This window comes from Coregonus lavaretus (genome assembly GCF_964263955.1).
Source record: "Coregonus lavaretus genome assembly, chromosome: 23".
Taxonomy (NCBI): Eukaryota; Metazoa; Chordata; class Actinopteri; order Salmoniformes; family Salmonidae; genus Coregonus; species Coregonus lavaretus.
The window spans coordinates 20,688,181-20,708,807 of record NC_140010.1 but is presented as its reverse complement, the minus strand read 5'-3'; the positions used below and the strand labels follow the sequence as shown (position 1 = coordinate 20,708,807).

At 43.7% G+C, this 20,627-nt stretch overlaps 1 protein-coding gene across 4 annotated transcripts in view; it reads right to left on the bottom strand.

Moving 5' to 3' along the window:
• The window catches only part of LOC311099065 (catenin delta-2-like), a gene marked incomplete at its 5' end in the record, with an annotated part of 127,846 nt that continues 107,219 nt past the window's right edge, over positions 1-20,627 (bottom strand). For all 4 annotated transcript variants that reach the window (XM_084139681.1, XM_084139678.1, XM_084139679.1 and 1 more), the window contains 12 exons: positions 1-431; positions 538-614; positions 787-918; positions 1,990-2,116; positions 3,464-3,548; positions 4,539-4,770; positions 6,392-6,568; positions 6,905-7,088; positions 8,375-8,560; positions 10,446-10,563; positions 13,986-14,169; positions 17,353-17,566. In XM_084139681.1, coding sequence (XP_083995807.1) covers positions 180-431; positions 538-614; positions 787-918; positions 1,990-2,116; positions 3,464-3,548; positions 4,539-4,770; positions 6,392-6,568; positions 6,905-7,088; positions 8,375-8,560; positions 10,446-10,563; positions 13,986-14,169; positions 17,353-17,566 — 1,968 coding nt within the window. In that variant the 3' untranslated portion in view covers positions 1-179. The remainder of the gene's footprint in view (positions 432-537; positions 615-786; positions 919-1,989; positions 2,117-3,463; positions 3,549-4,538; positions 4,771-6,391; positions 6,569-6,904; positions 7,089-8,374; positions 8,561-10,445; positions 10,564-13,985; positions 14,170-17,352; positions 17,567-20,627) is intronic.

Here is a 20,627-nt window from a genome sequence, read left to right as displayed (position 1 = left end):
TCTTTCTTCAAAGACACATGGGCATGGGACCTCTCTCTCTAGGACAAACTAAACTCGCTGAAGAAATGTCTTGTGGTGTGCATGCACATGCATGGCCTGTCTGTCTCACTCTCTCTCGGCTCCTCTCCCCCATCACAGCACAGCACACTGCTGACGACCAGTCCTCCCTCTATAGTCCACTAGACCCAGGAGTCCGGGGAGGCCGGGTAGTGACTAGTCTCATAGTTGAGTTCACTATAGGGGCGGGACGCTGAGTAGAAGTCCACATAGTTGCCGGTGGACTTGAGGCCCAGGTGCATGTTTAAGTCTGTGGCCTGGGGAGGGCGCTGGTGCACCTGGTCCTCGTAGAACGCCTCCTCAAAATGTACACCAGGAGGGTTCTGGAATGGAGGGTAGGGCTCCTGGACTGGGTTGGGCCCCTGAGCAGAGACCTATGGAACACACAGAGGTTAGAGCACTACTCTGCTACTGGAGAGAGAGTACCTAACAGTGAGTGTTGCTCTTATAATGATATCAAGTCATTTCTTCATTCCTTACTTGGTTGTGTTTGATGTCATCACTGGGAGAGACGTAGGCACCTCGGAACAATGTTGAGGTTCCACTTGAGATTTCAACTACAGGTGGGAGAGAAACAGAGAGAAGGTATGTGGTCATTGTTACCAAGATGATTATTATAAAATGACAAAAAGGCTTCACACAGGTTTTAGAGTACACCTCATCTGATGAAAACACACTGCATCCAGAAACGAGGAGGAATCTGATGGAGGCCCTGAAATTCCTTCCTACCTGCCATGGCGTCTTTCCTCGAAGTGTGCTCACCCTTGTTGCCATGGTAACTGGCATTGGTGCCCGTCGACTCGTAGTCTGTCTTCCGCTCCTTGAGGCTGATCATCTCTCGGGGAGAGGCAGGAGCACTTGCTGCAAACACACAGATGACATATCACGTACACCATTAGCAGGAAAATACGTTTGACACCTACTTGACTCCCTTCATCATTATTAATCCTCCCACTCTCCTACATTGACACATTCTGTTGATACAAGGAAGCTGAGAGTAAAGCAGCTGATGACATCATCAGATAACGATTACTGTGCCATAAAGCGGCACAAAGAAAACATGCATGTAATGAAAACAAATACGTAGGCCTAACTAAGTGGGGATCTAACATCCAGAAATGGCTCTTCTATGAAATCTTTCCTTAGAGAGTTTATTGCTTTCTAATAGGATCCATTAAGTTCAGTATTTCCACTTTTAATTTAATTACACTCCAATTAGAGCACCATGTAACTGTAATGTCCCGAACAGAATCGACAAACACCCTCTCGTCCAAGAAAATCCTCCTATAATCACCCTTAAATGCAGCCAAAGGCTACAGTACCAATTTCTAGGTTTTAATAACAGTAGTATAAAATGACCTCTTACATTGACATTTTAGTCATTAAGCAGATGCTCTTATCCAGAGTGACTCAGTGCATTCTGACGACTATTCAAGTTTGTAGGTGTATTCTGCTTTGGCCCTAACTGCCCCCAGAGCTAACTGTGCCTCCCAAGGTCTCTCCTATGAGGCTGCTGTGGTGATGAACAGAGCCTCAGTTGTGGCATTCAAACCAGCCGTGAGGAAAATCTGCTGGTGTTTGTCATCCGAGTCATCCCTCCATCCTCCTCATTTCCTCTCCTCTTCTTTCATCTTAAAGGGTAAGTGAGTAACTGGCAGTTGCTTATTTGTGTCTGTGCACCTCCGTGTCTAAGCAGACACCACCTCATCCTTCATTCATCCTATCTTTTATCTGAAATATCACTAAGCTTTCCAATTCTTTCTGTCTGAAAGAATGTTACTACTTGTCAATACTACAGGCATTAACGTCTGGCAATTAAAGCTCTAAAGCCTTGTGAGTTTGCAAAAAATGTCCAGTATTTTAATACTATGGGGTAAAGAGAGAATACACCTACACACTGACATGCAGAGGGAGAGACAACAGTGAACTAACCTGAGCGATTATTGGGAGATGTCCGTACGGGTGAGATGGATGGGGTGCGGGAGGAGGAATATGGTCTTTGTCTATCTCTTTCTATTGTAGAGGATGAGCCCACAAAATGATACTGAGAATATCCATCCTGGGGGAAAAGAAGATGCATAAGGGATCTAACAATAATGGACTGATCTATGAAACAAAAATCTAATTTTATTTGTCACATACACGTGTTTAGCAGATGTTATTGCGGGTGTAGCGAAATGCTTGTTGGAAGTTTAACGCATTAGTCTCTGTAGTGTCCTATACTGCTGACTAGGCTGTAGGATCATACTCTATGACCATACTGTAAGATCTAAGATCATACTCTATGACCATACTGTAAGATCTAAGATCATACTCTATGACCATACTGTAAGATCTAAGATCATACTCTATGACCATACTGTAAGATCTAAGATCATACTCTATGACCATACTGTAAGATCTAAGATCATACTCTATGACCATACTGTAAGATCTAAGATCATACTCTATGACCATACTGTAAGATCTAAGATCATACTCTATGACCATACTGTAAGATCTAAGATCATACTCTATGACCATACTGTAAGATCTAAGATCATACTCTATGACCATACTGTAAGATCTAAGATCATACTCTATGACCATACTGTAAGATCTAAGATCATACTCTATGACCATACTGTAAGATCTAAGATCATACTCTATGACCATACTGTAAGATCTAAGATCATACTCTATGACCATACTGTAAGATCTAAGATCATACTCTATGACCATACTGTAAGATCTAAGATCATACTCTATGACCATACTGTAAGATCTAAGATCATACTCTATGACCATACTGTAAGATCTAAGATCATACTCTATGACCATACTGTAAGATCTAAGATCATACTCTATGACCATACTGTAAGATCTAAGATCATCCTCTATGACCATACTGTAAGATCTAAGATCATCTGGTCAAATAGCAAATGGGTTTGGAACTATCCACACATTCAAATAAGGAAAAAGGAGAACGTTACAATAATGACACCAGTCTTACAGTGTATGTTTTTCTCCCCCTCTTAAAGCCCTTAAACCTTCCAATTCTTAATCTGTCTTTCATTAAAGCATGTTTATCTACTCTCCTCAGGTCAACATTGAGAGATTCTTTAGTTCATTAAACTGCAGCCCAGAGGGATTCCAGCTTTACTCTCACTATCAATTCATGCACTTAGCTTGCTGAACTGTGTCACACATGACACAATAATTGCTGTACAGTATACATTTTTGCCCTTTACCTCGTCTCTCTCTCTATTTCTCTCTCCCGCTCTCCATCTCGCTCCCTTTAATAAAAGACTAAAAAGCAACTGCTCAAAACTGTCTAAGAGGACACTCCAGAGACTAATGCGTTAAACTTCCAACAGCTCCTTCAGCAGGGGTCTTGTGGTGGCAGCAAGTTCTTTGTTTTACACACCTTTTTGTAGAGACCGCGAAGGTCTCTGTACTGCCACATACTGTTGAGGACTTGAGAGGCTGCTTTCACCACTTTGGGTGTGTGTCTGGGAAGAGAAAAGCTACACTTTATTTTCCTTGGATGAATAGAACAAAATGTTCTCATCAAAAGGTATTGAATGCTCGCTGCTGGATGAAAGATCACCAGTACAAAAACATTAAAAAAACACAAATTCAATAACAAAAGAATCCAAACGAACATTAAATGGAAACAAGGTCATTCTGTGCTTCAGCACCATAGTCATTCTTGCCAAAAAAATTTAATGGATAAATGCAATTAACAGAGATAAATCCAATCAGTTTAGCATCAGAGGCCCCTCTCTCTCACACATCTTCCATCCTCTACTCTATCTCAGCACACAACTCCACAAGCCACAAATGTCAGTGCTAGAGGTGATTCAATTAACCAAGCATCCTCCATTCTGATTCACACCAGAGATATGGAATAATCATCAAGTTATTACATCATAGCACTGTAGATACTGTATAGCCACACTTCTCTTCTCTCAAGACTCTTAAAGAGTGTTTTTGTCTTACACTCAGATAACACACTTTGGTAATTTCTTCTCTATGGGGTAATGTATTCTTATAGAGTCCCTGGTCCTTGGCAACGTTGAGTGAGTGCATCACAGGACTATGAGGAGAGGTAGCCAAGGTACAATACCCAATTACCTTGCTAATGGCAAACTAAAAGCTCCTAAGGAAGAACTGTTTTCATAAAATCCCAAAACAGAAAACCCCCAATTAGGTACATTTAAAAGGCATTTCTTTACAGTGGTGAGTTGTAGGGAAAACATCATAAAAACATCTCCTAAAGTGAATTTAGAGGGAAACTAACAGAACTAGTATTTACGAACAGTACTTGTGTCCCGATCAGCAGTTACATTCCTTTACATTAGGGTTGAAGGTTAGGGTGAACAGAGTCTCTCTTGACAGTGTGATAACATGTTATATAAAGTAGCTGGCCAGCACGCATGCAACATTTGGTTCTAGGTTAGAAGATTAGAGTGAACACAGCATGACTTCTGGACACCTACTTCTCTCCTTTGCTCCTGGCGATACCGATGAGTTTCTCGATGCCTCCAGCGTCACGCAGAGCCTTGGTGTTCTCCATGTTCTTAGTGATGACCTCGTGCAGGGCACAGCAGATAGCTGTGATGGTGTCGTCCGACATGGTCTTCCCAATAGCACCGGCAGCAGTCCCACCACTGCTGTTGTTGTTGTTGCCCCCGGGCAAACGGTGGACCAAGTCTCTCATTGCGTACTTGCCTGTTGTGGAGAGAAAGAGACCTCATGGTTAAGTTATACTGTACATTAACATTTAAATCTATGTGCTACCATTTAGGAAACAGATTATGAAAACCATGGATGCAGAAAACAATATTCTGCGATTTGATTTTGATTTGAAATAAATATGTCAAACATGCTCTCCACGAAGCAATGTTCTGTTTGTGACCAAAATCCTTTGTAAGTCAGTAGTGGCTTCCTGGCTGGTCTTCAACCCCTTGTCTAACCCTATGAACACTCAGCAGGAGAGCCTTCAACATTAGAGATGTGCACAAGCCCCTTGTCCTATAGAGGCTATGTCCCCAATGAGCACTGGGTGACTGAGCTAAAGAGGCTCTCTTGACTTCACAGGAGAACAATAAATACTGCACTTGACACTGAGGCATTCCACTTGAATAAGAATTTTAAAAAGACAGTGCTCTAAAACATAGGATATACTACGGATAATGATGTTTTAGCATTTACAGTAGTACAGTACACCTATGGGTTTTTAGTCAGAGACGAGATCTAGGTCATAAAAGACTAGATAGGGATAGAGAATGATAGAGTAAGAGAGAGAGTGGAAGGAAGGATGGGTATCAGCATATGCGAAAGGCAAGAGAGAGAGAAGAAATTCAAAGCGTGGTGCTTTTAATAATTCACAATACGGCCTCAAACTCCCCGCCTGACATGTACAGCTATATGACAAGGCTTTAATACATATATCGTCTGCTCAATGGGGCTTTTTTAAGACCCCACTCAACACTCATACAGTACTGTAGGCCTGAGGACATTACATTTTTTAGCTGGGATGGAAATGTCAAGCCCCTCAGGCCTGAGAATGGGAACGACAGGGAAGGTCTAGTTCTGCCAGTGCACAGTCACTACGCTGCGATTCATAGTAAAAGCATTAGCAACTACAACAGATGTTTGTAATGTAGATAAACAAAGAAACAGAAAATCCTTTGGAGTACATTCCATGATATTCAAATATAATATACCTATTATAGTAGCTATGATGTCAATACAAAATTAAATATTATACAATTATTTTTAAGAAACATTTCTCAATAAAATACAATTATAAACTAAAGCCATTAAAACTACAGTAAAAATCCTACTAGTATACCCCATCATTGCTTTACATGGTTATTAGGTGTGTCATATGTAGCCAGACATAACATTGGTTTAACATGACTTAAGCATGTAAACAGATAATTGTGGGTTACTACCCTCTATTCTATCAACACAGAGTAGGGAGTCTGAAGGCCTGCGGCTCTATGACATGATGCACACGTCTACTTAGCACAGAGCACCAGCCTGAGACGGCAAGAGCAGTTGCTATGGAGATGCAGAGGTCCAACAGAAAACCAATAGTCTTTTAGTGCTGTCATGAAGAGAATTTCAACCATGTGAACACAGTCCACAAAGAGAGCTCTGCACACTCATCTCAGTAGAGAAAGATGCTGGTATAGCTGACTGCAGAGAAGTGCACGCATATTAGCATATGCACACACACGCACGCGCGCGCACACACACAACAAACACACACCAAACATGCACAGAGAAAAAACATTTTGAATGTGTGAATGCAGAATACTGAATCACTGACAACCTAACTAACCGATGAGTTCTTTGTTTCTGACGTCTAAGGCCATGTTTCTTAAAGCTGTGGCCACGGCACACACCACCCTGTCGTTGTCAATCCTCAGCAGTTCCACCAGGATGGGTAGACCCTTCTCTTTCCTCACCGCCGCACGGATATACACAGACCACTGGAGAGGAGAGGAGACAGAGAGGACTGTCACACATCTTTATGTTCTATGCTATCAGTCAGAGTAGGATGACCATCTTATAGGATCTGGTATCTCTTTCTTAACTAACATTACAATAAGTGAACAGACCAATGACTTAGACCCTATCTATCTGTTAAGAGTTATAGCATCTTGGCATCGGCAGTTGGACAGCTCTGAGGAGGCCATAGCTTACTGTACTGTTCCAGCTTTCTTGACTAATACAGTGAGTTAACAGTCACCAATTAGCTCTCTGTTTCAGTAAGTTCATTTACATGACAGTGTGAACAGTTAAATGGCTGCCGTTGAGCAGCTCTAAGGAGGGAGACCATAGCTTACTGTACTGTGCTGTACCTTCCAGCTGCCTGCAGCCAGGTTCTGCAGAGCCCCGGCTGCCCCCTCCAGGGTGTCTGGGTTGGAGCACTCAGACAGTAGGGTGAGGTAGGGTTTGACGATGGTGGGGTGCCACAGCATCTGAATGCCTTTGGGCGGGTCAGCCGAGTCCGGGAAGGGCCCCACACCATCCCACTGAGTGACACAGGATGGTAGAATGTTACTACTTGTCAATACTACAGGCATTAAACTGTTTGGCAACACTACTTAGTGCCACTGAAAATAGCTTAATTATCATAGAACAGTGAAAATGTTGAAAACGTTGAATATGGTTGAGACTTGAGTGACAAGTGAGTGTCACATTGCTTTTTGAATTATGAACTTATAGGATAAACATAATTAAGAATTAAGTAGTTAGTTAAAATCTCTGGGGCATATCGCACATACTAAATCATCATCACCACCAAGCCAACCACATGAGCATCTAATGTATGCCAGAGTAGATGAGTTGTACAGCCAATAGCATAATCCAACTCAGATAATAATCAAATATAAGCTTTTGCCTGGTTATTGTCCCAGGCATGGCAGAGAAAACCATGATAAATCTCTCCTCTTCACATTATATTTGTGTTATTTAGCAGACAGTCTTATCCAGAGCAACTTACAATTAGTGCATTCGTCGTGATATAACTAGGTGAGACAACATATCACAATCATATCAAGTACATTTTTCCTCAAGTATTAATCAGCAAAGTCAGTGCTAATAGGGCAGGTAAGTGCCTTTTTAAAAATTAAGGGCGCGTCGGGGGTGCCATGAGATAGACATACTGAAGATATATACTCTTCAAAGAGGTATGGTTTCAGATGTTTTCAGAAGATGGGCAGGGACTTTTGACTTTAGGGAGAAGCTTGTTCCACAATTGGGGTGCCAGGAAAAAAGAAGAGCTTTGACTGGGCTGAGTGGGAACTGAACTCCTGTAGGGGTAGAAGAGCCAAGAGACCAGAGGTGGCAGAACGGAGTGCTCCGGTTGGGATGTAGGGTTTGAGAATAGCCTGAAGGTAGGGAGGGGCAGTTCCCCTTGCTGCTCCGTAGGTAAGCACCAGGGTCTTGAAGATGATTCGAGCTTCGACTGGAAGCCAGTGGAGTGTGGGGAGGAGCGGGGTGACATGGGAGATCTTAGGAAGGTTGAACACCAGGTGGGCTCTGGCATTCTCTTCAAGACACTCTTTCAGAACTAAACCCAGTAAATGAGTAATTATCCATTAGATAGACCCCCCTCCCTAGCCAGCTTCCAGCACCACTGCTCTAACACGCTGGCTAATTGCTAACAGCTGCAGTGGAGATGTAGAGAGGAGAGGAGAGGAGAGGAGAGGAGAGGAGAGGAGAGGAGAGGAGAGGAGAGGAGAGGAGAGGAGAGGAGAGGAGAGGAGAGGAGAGGAGAGGAGAGGAGAGGAGAGGAGAGGAGAGGAGAGGAGCCCACCTGATCATGGGCCTTCTTTTTCTTCTTCTTCTTCCCCCAGCAACCAGAGCTCTCGGCATCCTTGCTGTTGGCATCGCCACAAAGCAATCCATCAAGCTCGTCCGTGCCTATCTGCTGTCCCTGAGTTGTCTCTGCAGCTAGTCGATATGAGAGGTTCCTCAAAATGCATACACAGTTTTCAATGGTCTGCAAGGACAAAAGAGGGAGATGACGAGAGATGAAGGGAAGGAGTTGGGGAAAGGAGAGAGGGGGAGACGAAGAGAGAGAGAGAGAGAGAGAGAGAGAGAGAGAGAGAGAGAGAGAGAGAGAGAGAGAGAGAGAGAGAGAGAGAGAGAGAGAGAGAGAGAGAGAGAGAGAGAGAGAGAGAGAGAGAGAGAGAGAGAGAGAGAGAGAGAGAGAGAGAGAGAGAGAGAGAGAGAGAGAGAGAGAGAGAGAGAGAGAGAGAGAGAGAGAGAGAGAGAAAGAGAGAGATAAATAGAGATTTGAGAGCAGTATTTCAATTTGATGCGTGCCATGAGATGCTTTGCTTGTCGGCCATGTAGTGATCAAAGTAAAGTTGAAGTTATAAGACTGTTTATTTCCTCCAATGTGAGCGGACAGGATGCTTTAGGGATGCTATAAACTGGGGCAAATGCATGAGTCAAATATCTGTCTGTTGCTGTTTGCTTTCGAATAGACAGAGCATGCAATGCAATAGACCATGACACTGCATTTGATACAACACATACAGACCTTGTTACTAAACATTGCCTACTGTATGTTACACTGTTGAGAGTCTATTATTTCATGACATCTTCCACAGCTAAACAGAGCAGATGCCAACCCTTCAATGCAACAATTAACAGTGGAAGAATTAAATCATTAACCAGTCTATAAAGGCGATTTCAATTGGAACATTAATTGACCAGTCTGTTAAATGCAATTGGTAAAGTAAAGTCAAGTGCATCTCTTTCTGATGTATGACTAACTCCTTGTACTTGTTAGATTGCTGTGCTGGATCCAGGCCAGAGCAGTACTGTAGTGGTAATCCCATTGTAGTAAGCAGTGAGGCATTCAACACCGTAGTGGGCCGACTTTGATCTTGTAAAGGATTTTCAGTGTGATTAGGGCCGCCAGATCGCCTTCAAACTGGTTGGCAGAAAGTAGTCCAGACATAAGAAAGGCCCTCGGAAATCAAACAAAATATGGCACTCATTTAGAGCGAGTATGTAGTCGTACAATCGGAGGAGCTTTATGGTACCATAACCTACTGTACATCGTTATGAGTGTGGTAGAGAAGGCAGATATGGAAGACATTTGATTAGGGAAGAACAGTTTGTCATGGTTATTGCTTGACATCAGGATAATGTAGTTAGTGCTGCGCATCGCTCGAGGTTATCATGTACTGTATGTATCTAGTACCTAGTCCATTTTCTCTCAGATTCAAAAATGTCTTCTACAAGCCGTAAACAGGTGACCTTGAACAACAGTCTGACATTGACTGAGTGTGTCAATTTCTCCATGCATGACCTGTGATTGAATCCTTCCAATAGTTGAACACTGACTAGTACTTATAGAGGATTGAATCTTAACATAATATACTGTAAATAGGCTTTGTTTCTATTATACTAAATAATGCATTTCAAAGCAGGAGAAAAACACTAGCTCCATAGACTCTGAGGTATTCATTTGCCGGAAATTGGACATCGGGTATGGGCTTTTGGGAAATGACCAGTGTAATCAGAGCTGTTGATGATCTGTGCTAGCGTCTAGCCTGACTGCACTGTAGATCCTCATCACCAATACAAGGAAGTCAGCACCCCTATCTCTCCATGCAGAGCACCAGCAAGGACAGGAGAGGTGTTTAGCAGCTACATCATGATTAAAGAAGGCCATTTACAGGGGATGATGAGGTGGAGAGAGCCAGGGAGGCAACCTTGACAACACACTGATCCAGATCCACAACATGGGACATCCGTGTGTGTGTGTGCGTGTGTGTTGTAATGATGGGCAGCCCTTGTCTGTCATTCCCTCAGCATCGTGTTAAAGGGTCTGCTTTATGAAAGGAGATGAGAGGAACACAAAGTCAAACCTTGCTATCGATCTCGCTGCTGCCCAAGGCGGTCTGGATCACGTAGAGCAGAGCGTCGGTAAGGCCCTCGCACTCCCTCATCCTCCTGCGAGCCTCCTCCCCCGCAGAGCTCACGTTCCTGCAACAACAGCCACAGTCAGACATTTCTCTTCAGCACTGTATCACTGTTATATTGTACTGTCCGCTGGTAGGTAACCATCATCATGATTTTTCAGTTTAATTTCAGGACTAAATACTTAATATACTACTTCTTCAGTGCTTGTCATCATTTTGATTGAATATAGGATAACTAAATGGCGTTAATGACAGTATAGTTTGACACGATGACAAACCTGGCCCGTCAGATCATGTTCCCACCCTGGGTGCATCCCAAATGGCACCCTATTCCCTATACACTGAGTGTACAAAACATTAGGAACACCTGCTCTTTCCATGACATAGACTGACCAGGTGAATCCAGGTGAAAGCTATGATCCCTTATTGATGTCATCTGTTACATTCACTTCAATCAGTGAAGATGAAGGGGAGGAGACAGATTAAAGAAGGATTTCTAAGCATTGAGACATGGATTGTGTATGTGTGCCATTTCAGAGGGTAAATGGGCAAGACAAAATATTTAAGTGCCTTTGAAAGGGGTATGGTAGTAGGTGCCAGGCGCACCGCTTTGAGTGTGTCAAGAACTGCAACGCTGCTGGGTTTTTCACGCTCAACAGTTTCCCGTGTGCAGCAAGAATGGTCCACCACCCAAAGGACATCCAGCCAACTTGACAAAACTGTGGGAAGCATTGGAGTCAACATGGACCAGCAACCCTGTGAAACACTTTCGACACCTGGTAGAGTCCATGCCCCGACGAATTTAGGCTGTTCTGACAGCAAAAGGGGTGCAACTCAATATTAGCAAGGTGTTCCTAATGTTTTGGACATCAGTGCACTACTTTTGACCAGGGCCCATACGGGCCCAATATGTAGGACATAGGGTGCGATTTGGGATACAGCCTCTATCCTGTCTCCTCTCCGCTGCCCTTTAAATGTCAGGTCATTACGAGTCTGTAATGGTGCAGCCAGCCTGGTCTTCTAACAGGCCTCTGGATGGACAACATGGCTTTTATCTATCTGTGTCTCCTGTTAGAGGTTGGGCCCAATAGATAAGGAGATTATTCTGCCCTACCAAGCAAAAGAGCAGTAACTGCACATTTGGTCAAAAATGAGTTACTGACATTTTTGATAAATTAAATACATGCTTTATCATGTGGACAAATATCCTGCCTCCACTGTGTTGAGAGAATGGGGCTCATGTTTACAGTAACTGGAAAAAAATACAGTGAAAGCAGGGAAAAAAGCAGTAACTGCCATCACTCACGTCAGTTACTGCCTTTTACCTTGGTTTCACTGAGCTTTGGGCTGCAGCTTCTGTGGTTTACCTTGGTATTATTGATTCTGCTTTCTGATACAAGTATCAAACTATATGACACGGACAGGAAACGTATTCCAGTGGGTGAACCAAGCATGAAGGCACTAACTGCCGTCTAGGGTCAAAGGTCATGGCAGAGGTCAGGGTCAATGTGAATACAAAATGGCCTCATGTTAAGACAACAGATACCCACATCTCTAGTGATCAGCCTACAAGTCATTTGGCTGGACAATTAAAAAACTATAATGCCATTTTTCTCAGTATTGATGCCCTGTTTGTGACTCCGTCGGCACCTCCAGAACTTTGTAATGGGTCTGATAAACAAAGAAGACCATGGATCAATCTACTGCATCTGTATCTGTTCTGGAGGGGCTCTTCAGTGATGAGTGAGTTGATTGTATAAGTGAGAGATGGCCTCTGGTTAGATAGAGACAGGGTCCTTTATCAGGCGTTCCAACACACAGCAGTCACTGCCCACTGACCACCCCAGGGTAGACCAGACACAAGAGATGACCCCAGAGATGAAAGGAAATGATACGAACAAGGGAACATGGAGCATCTTCAATAGGCTTGTTGACTCTTGTGCACTGACAATCTAACGGTAAAAGGGCTTGTTGACTCTATTGTGAGTCTGATCAATAGTGATAGTGAGTATGTTCTCTTGCTGTCAAGGTGGGCCATAGTCCTATTGACACACTTCCTCCCATTAGACACTAGCTGATCCCTGGCAGAGAGGCACCCTGTGAAGAATGTCAGTCAGCTAGCGTGCTGCGTACGCTGTCAGCCATGGTGATTCTGTTCTGAAGACAGCCAGCATGAGTGTCACAGGATGAGGGACAGGTGTGTGATGAGGCGGCAGGTGGCGAGGCATCTTGGTCCCACACATTAAATATTCAATCAAAGCTCCTGTTCTGTTGTTCCTTAACGACCCATGAAACAGATGAATTAGCCTGCTGAGCTCAGGGATTTACTGTACAGTCAGTCATACTTCATCACAGGCAGGCATTAAGACTCAGCACATTTCACTTACAGTGGGCTTCCTTCCACTTCACGCTGCTGCAGTGCTGATTGGTTGTGCTGCAGAGGACTACCTGTCTGGTGGCCAATGGAAACAAGGCGTGCCCACAAAGTCCGCCTCCCTTTCATTAATCACTTCCTGCTTTGACAAGGTAATGTGTCGGCATATTAATGGTTTTCTTTCTATCAACTATTAGCGGATAATACCACTACAGAGAAGCGGTGACATATTGCACAGAGAGGGTAATGCACTGTAGCTAAAATGAATAACCCCTAAATTAACAGACAGGCAATGTATTAGCTAAGATCTCATTATTCTCCTTCTTCGCAGACACTTCTCTTGCTGGTACGCAGGAGACAAGGGCCCAGATATAAAGAGTAGAAACACTTGACACATAGCCAATTTTCTTCCGGTGCCAGCGCTATAATCAGAAAGTCTTTGACAATATTCCAGAATTATAGAATGCTTTAATTCCGTTTTCACACAACATCCCTCATAATGTTGGTAATTATGGGGAAGAGGCATGTTACATGTGCTCCCATAATCGGTCTGACACTTGTGGCATTCATTGTCTGTGATAAAACGTCCTTAATCAATAACATTCATTCGTCAAGTCAATACTCACAATACGGACAAAGCTACATGAGTATTCATGTGTGAAAGTGGGTTGTCCCACTAAGTTGAATGCACCAATTTGTAAGTCGCTCTGGATAAGAGCGTCTGCTAAATTACTTAAATGTAAATGTAAAATGAAAGAGCAATGTGTTACATCCTGCATTACCAACACAAAGGAACTGTGTGCAGGCAAGCCAGGCAGGGACAAAGCAGGGAGACATTCACCTGAAAGAATCCGACCGCTCTCAGTGAAAGCTACACCCAGAAGAGACCTTACAACCCAGTGCATGTAACCTCAGGTTGACATACACTGTCATGACTTGTGACGTCTAACTTCTAACCCTGCCACTGTGCTTTCACTTCTGCTTTGCTTGCTCTTTGGGGTCTAGGCTGGGTAAATGTAAAGAACTTTGTGACAACTGCTGATGTAAAAAGCTAGCAAGCTTTATCAAATACATTTGATTGATTGACTCGAGGGTCCAGTAACAGTACTGACCTGAGGCAGCCGGTGGCGTTGCGGAGCACCTGGGAAGAGTGCAGGTGCAGTTTGCGGTCCTCTTGATGGGGCGAGGTGTCCCAGCCCGAGTGGGGGATGATGACAGCGTTGGTCAGCACAGCCAGGGCGTCCTGGATAATGGGCATCTTCAGGGCATCACACGACGACAGGTTCCACAGCACACCTGAACAGAGAACATCAGATAGGATAGGACTTTGACGAACAGTGATTTAACCTGGGAGAACGGTCAGGTGTAGAGATCCCGGGAAGGGAATGGTGATATATTGTGCACATGAGTGTGGAAACTGGTCTGGATCGTATAAAGATTTTTGTGGAGAACAAAAGTTGAATATACTTCCTCTGAAATTGAAATAAGGATCATGTTGGACAAAAGCTCTTCAAAACATTAAAAAGAAAATTGAAAACTGTAAGGCTCTATAACTGTTTAATAACTTGTCACAAAACAGCATATTTCACCCCTAGTCTTGAATTAATGAGAAGCTGTTGTGATTGTGCAATAAACTGGGAACCCGGGGCTTCATAGATTTTTATATTTTTTCCCCCGTAATTTAATGTGCAAACCAGCCAACCTAAAAAAATGAGGGAATTTTCTCTCGCCTACCAATTACATTCAAAGCCAGCGGCTTTGGCACAGCCTGTATGAGTAACCCACAAAGAGACAGAGAGGGAGGAAGCGCTCTCTCTCTGCAGCTGGGCTCTCCTCTCTCCTCTTTAACCACACTGACTACGACTTCAGTCTTCCTCCTCAATCTGGGGTGCTTTACTAAACACTGAACAGGGGCAATACGTGTCCACAGAGCGTATACCATCCTAATTTACATATGACTTCAACTGAACCTAAATTGCAGCGGCAATAAAAGACAACCGATTCATGTGCCACTATAAATTGCTTTCAGTAGGATGTGGTAGGAACATGGTGACTCTGCCATGGATGGTGTTAAGAAGTGAGCAGCAGCTGTCAGCCAAAGATTGAGATACATACACAGCACAAGAGCTGGCCGGAGGAGGAGGAGGAGGAGGAGGAGAGGGTCCTTCACTCTACAACCCTCCATACCCCAACCCCCCCCAAAAAACAACAAATAAAGCAACACCTCACGGCACAAAGCCTCTCCCCCATGTGACCTACTTGTTGTATGTTCAGTATGTACTGACATGTATGTGTAACTGATATATGCACACACACTACATGTTCATGTTTTTAAATGTATGTAAATTGTAAAGTATTTTGTCTGTAATGTATTTTTAGTTCTCGTGTCGGACCCCAGTAAGACTAGCTGTCGCCACTGGCGTCAGCTAATGGGGATCCTAATAAATCAAATCAAAAATCAAACCAGAGGGCACACACACACACACACTCAGAGCACTGATTGTAATGACCTTGAAAGCTGGCCCAACACATTATAATTCTTGTTGACCTTCACCACGTCATGTCCCTCCTAGGACACCGTAGCCGTAGCATTTATTATTGCAATTACCAGTTGTGAGGCAGTCAGTCACTCTTCACCCGTTCCTCTCACAACAACAATGTCATTACATAGATCTACTTTAGTCTTATCAGCCATGTTGGGATATTTTCCTTGTGGTCTGCTCTGCTCTAAATAACTAGCTGCATTGCTCATAATTAGTGGAGACAGTAATCTTGCAGAGAGCATCACTTTACCACGCTCGGGGTGGCGGACAGCATTTCTGTGTTTTCAAAAATGAAAGGGCTGCTGCCTATAGCGGTGGCGAGGGTGGGCTTGGCGGATAATAACCGCCTATAACATCATCTTCTTCCAGTGGGAAAAAAAGTTGATGGATTTTTTTCTTTCACTGGATAGATGAAAGAGGTTAATTGCCTCAGCCTTACATCATCGGGGAGGCAGGCGGTGCGAGAGCATCATTTCGTGGGGAGAAAGCAGGTCGTCTGCAGAACTGGACCCAAATTATCTCTACGGGGGGTAGCGGAAGTTGAGGGCACTGTGCAGGTTGTCAAGGTGACAGAAATTACATTTTAGTAACCTGATGTTTTTATATGGTTCAGGTGACGCAGCCGCTATGTCGTGAGCCGACAGTGATTCAGTGCAGATGACATTCCAATCAAATCAAATCAAATCAGCCACTCTTTACAATGAGTCACTGTGGTACCAAAACAAATACGAAGAAATAAACTACATCCCAGCTCTGATGGAATAAGACGTATAGATGTCTGTACATTTCTACCATTCTCCTCCAACTACTACTACTTTTAAATGAATCTACTCCGAGAACTACAGGGCAACTTGATTAACCATAATCTAGCCAGGCCACATCCTATCCCTCCATCCCTCCACTAGAATAGACTAATTGTACCCTGGCTGTGTAAGAGCAGCAACAGGGGTTCCTGTTCGGCATCACATGGAGTCCAGGATACAATCTACATCTTTAATCTCAGGAGACAAGAAATTCGCCATTAAAAAGAGCTTTATTCTTTCTGAATAATCATCTTGGTCTCCTCTACATAAAAGGGGGGCTTGCTAGAGCAGCGGGGGAAACAACAACCTTGTTTGGCTAACTGTGATGTCATAAACCACCGCCGCATGCCTAAGTAGGGCGCCCCTTGGCAGTTGGTGGCACGGGGAAGGCTCAGGGAAGGCTAGAAGACGGGTAAATGGTCCCATTAATCCATGCATAGTCACAGGAAGGGGAGAGGAGGCTCAGGCGCACACTGTGAAGAAGTGAATAGGCAGAATTCCTGTGGGCCGGGGAAGGTTTTCTGCAGCCTGATTAATTTGTGACAGGAGGGACTGTGTTCCAAGCGTTGAATTGCTTTCTAATTTATATAGTAATCTCCTTTAAGACAGTACCAGCACAAACCATTTATTTCCTAAGCATTTCCTGTCTTAAAATCCTCTCTACAGTAAAAAATGTATAATAAAAGGATGAAGCAACATGCTCTCTCTAAACATAACTAGGGGATTTTACCTCTGACTTCTTATTGACTAAGTGCCTTTTGGCAATGAACATTTAATAGATGTCTGTGGTGCCATACCCCGATGAAGTTTCACATCATATTGTATCTCATCAAAAATATGAAATTTCTATCCAGTCAAGTCATTTGTGGATATTCGTGTTTTCATATTCAGTGTTTAACTAGCTGACTTATATTGATGACCCACTACTATGGATATTGATGTGAAACTTCCCTTTGTGATTCTTTGCCTTTACAGCCTATAGTAGTTATCCAGCCCCCAGTAACAGTGACAGTTCTGTGTATAAACTTGAGATAACACTTCCATACGCATCCAGGTATAATGCTTTATAATGTCATATAGCAAGGCTATGTTATGTCTCTCTATGTTATAACTTGTCACCAAACTCTGTTAACCTGTGAGCAGCTCCCTGATCTCCATGTCGGTGGTCTTCCTCAGCAGGCGGACCAGGGCTGGGATCCCCCCACAGTTCTTCAGGGCGATCTTGTTGTCATCGTTGGCCTTGCCGTACACTAGGTTCCTCAGAGCTCCACAGGCGCTGCGGTGAACGTCGGTCATTCTGTGATCTAGTAGATCCACCAGCAGCTGGATCCCTCCTTGCCTCCGGATCTGGTGAGAGGAACAGGGAGAGGAGAGGAAGGATGTAAGTGGATCAACTGGATCAAAATGAATAGATAGAGCAAGAGCAGTACAAATATGTATGCAATAGCGTAGCTAATATTCTTGACTGTTCAATTGTCTACCACAAAAGTCATACTTAGTCATAGTTTTCAGCATTGACAACAATATCCCTGGAGGCATCCCTATATAAATCCTATTCTTCATTTCACTCAGGTACCTTTTCTCTAGTAATAAACTAGAGCCATGTCAAACACGTGGCTGCACACAGACAGAAAGGCCCAGGACACGCTGCCATAGCGTTCTGCCATATTAGTGACAGAGTGATAGAGGAAGTGATGACCTGGCAGAGTGACACACACACACACACACACACACACACCGGAGGAGTGGTGCCAACAGTCAGCAGATGTGCTGCCAGGTCCAACAGAATGGATCAGCACTGCTGCTGTTGCTGTACCTCTCAACTCCAATTAAACACAGAGGAGAAAAATCATTACAAATCAGAGACCCTGTTTATCTGGGTTCTCTGCTCCAATTGACTGACAATTTATTTAGTGACAAGGTTTTACCCCATCATGGCATCTGTTATTACAGTAAATGTGCCATTTTATGGCTGATTCATATTCAGTCAATGCACAACCAAAGAGGTGTTGGCAAAGGTGATAGACACTGGTTCACTAGATTGCAGGCTACATGCTGTCATTATCCAGTACATGCTGTATGTATGTATATTCCCTACTGTTTATGAAGACACTTACTAGACACTCCCTCGCTCTGCTGTTATCAAAATAGAGCACCCAGTAAATAGTCATTCCCTTCACACAGCCTTCTGGTCCAAAAATAACCAAGATACTGCTAGGCGAGAAGGCACCATCATGACACCACACACAGCTAACGTGCATTGCCTTGCAGTACTATAAATAGTGTGCGTGTGCCTATGTGTGTGCATGCCTATGGGGTGTGTATGTGTGTAATCACGGATGTGTGTGTGTGTGTGTGTCTGCCCATGTTGCCTGTGTGATATATCTCATAGTCTGAGAGAGGCAATGAGATGCGCGTCAGCAGTGTTCCAGGAGAAGCCATCAGCTGACCTAATGACTTTCTTCCAATCCCTCCCAGAGGGCATCTGACCTGCAACTTATCCCTCCATCTCCCCATCCCTCCATCTTCCTATCCCTGCATCTCAACCTCCCCCCATCTCAGCATCCCTCCACCTCAACCAGTCAATGTCCCCACATATCACCCACATATCACGCACACACCAAGCTATCCAACATCCCTGCATACGGGTGAGGCATATCAGATGAGGCAAGAGTAGTTAATACTATCTATCCACTAATGTGAGAAGAATTCACAATTCTAGCAACTGGAATTTATCCTGAGCTGAATTATTCTCGCAAAAGGCTTCACAAAAGGTATACATTTTAGATGATGTACTGAACATGAGAGCAGAGGCGGACTTTGCTATGTTTTATAGGTTTCAACTGAAACAGACCTCAGCTGCCCAGCGCCCTCCCACTGACTATTTTCCCAATATGATGTTAGCAACTGGTATAACAACTTTATGGGGCCTATACATTTCATAATGTATAAGCAGTGGACTCAAGTGTCCCAGCTAGCACACAGCAGTAGAAATACAGTTGAAGTCGGAAGTTTACATACACTTAGGTTGGAGTCATTAAAACTCGTTTTTCAACCACTCCACAAATGTCTTGTTAACAAACTATAGTTTTGGCAAGTCGGTTAGGACATCTACTTTGTGCATGACACAAGTAATTTGTCCAACAATTGTTTACAGACAGATTATTTCACTTATAATTCACTGTATCACAATTCCAGTGGGTCAGAAGTTTACATACACTAAGTTGACTGTGCCTTTAAACAGCTTGGAAAATTCCAGAAAATTATGTCATGGCTTTAGAAGCTTCTGATAGGCTAATTGACATCATTTGAGTCAATTGGAGGTGTACCTGTGGATGTATTTCAAGGCCTACCTTCAAACTCAGTGCCTCTTTGCTTGACATCATGGGAAAATCTAAAGAAATCAGCCAAGACCTCAGAAAAAGAATTGTAGACCTCCACAAGTCTGGTACATCCTTGGGAGCAATTTCCAAACGCCTGGAGGTACCACGTTCATCTGTACAAACAATAGTACGCAAGTATAAACACCATAGGACCACGTAGCCGTTATACCGCTCAGGAAGGAGACGCGTTCTGTCTCCTAGAGATGAACGTACTTTGGTGCGAAAAGTGCAAATCAATCCCAGAACAACAGCAAAGGACCTTGTGGAGATGCTGGAGGAAACAGGTACAAAAGTATCTATATCCACAGTAAAACGAGTCCTATATCGACATAACCTGAAAGGCCGCTCAGCAAGGAAGAAGCCACTGCTCGAAAACCGCCATAAAAAAGCCAGACTATGGTTTGCAACTGCACATGGGGACAAAGATTGTACTTTTTGGAGAAATGTCCTCTGGTCTGATGAAACAAAAATAGAACTGTTTGGCCATAATGACCATCGTTATGTTTGGAGGAAAAAGGAGGTAGCTTGCAAGCCGAAGAACACCATCCCAACCGTGAAGCATGGGGGTGGCAGCATCATGCTGTGGGGGTGCTTTGCTGCAGGAGGGACTGGTGCACTTCACGAAATAGATGGAATCATGAGGAAGGAAAATTATGTGGATATATTGAAGCAACATCTCAAGACATCAGTCAGGAAGTTAAAGCTTGGTCACAAATGGTCTTCCAAATGGACAATGACCCCAAGCATACTTCCAAAGTTGTGGCAAAATGGCTTAAGGACAACAAAGTCAAGGTATTGGAGTGGCCATCACAAAGCCCTGACCTCAATCCTATAGAACATTTGTGGGCAGAACTGAAAAGGCGTGTGCTAGCAAGGAGGCCTACAAACCTGACTCAGTTACACCCTGTCAGGAGGAATGGCCCAAAATTCACCAAACTTATTGTGGGAAGCTTGTGGAAGGCTACCTGAAACATTTGACCCAAGTTAAACAATTTAAAGGCAATGCTACCAAATACTAATTGAGT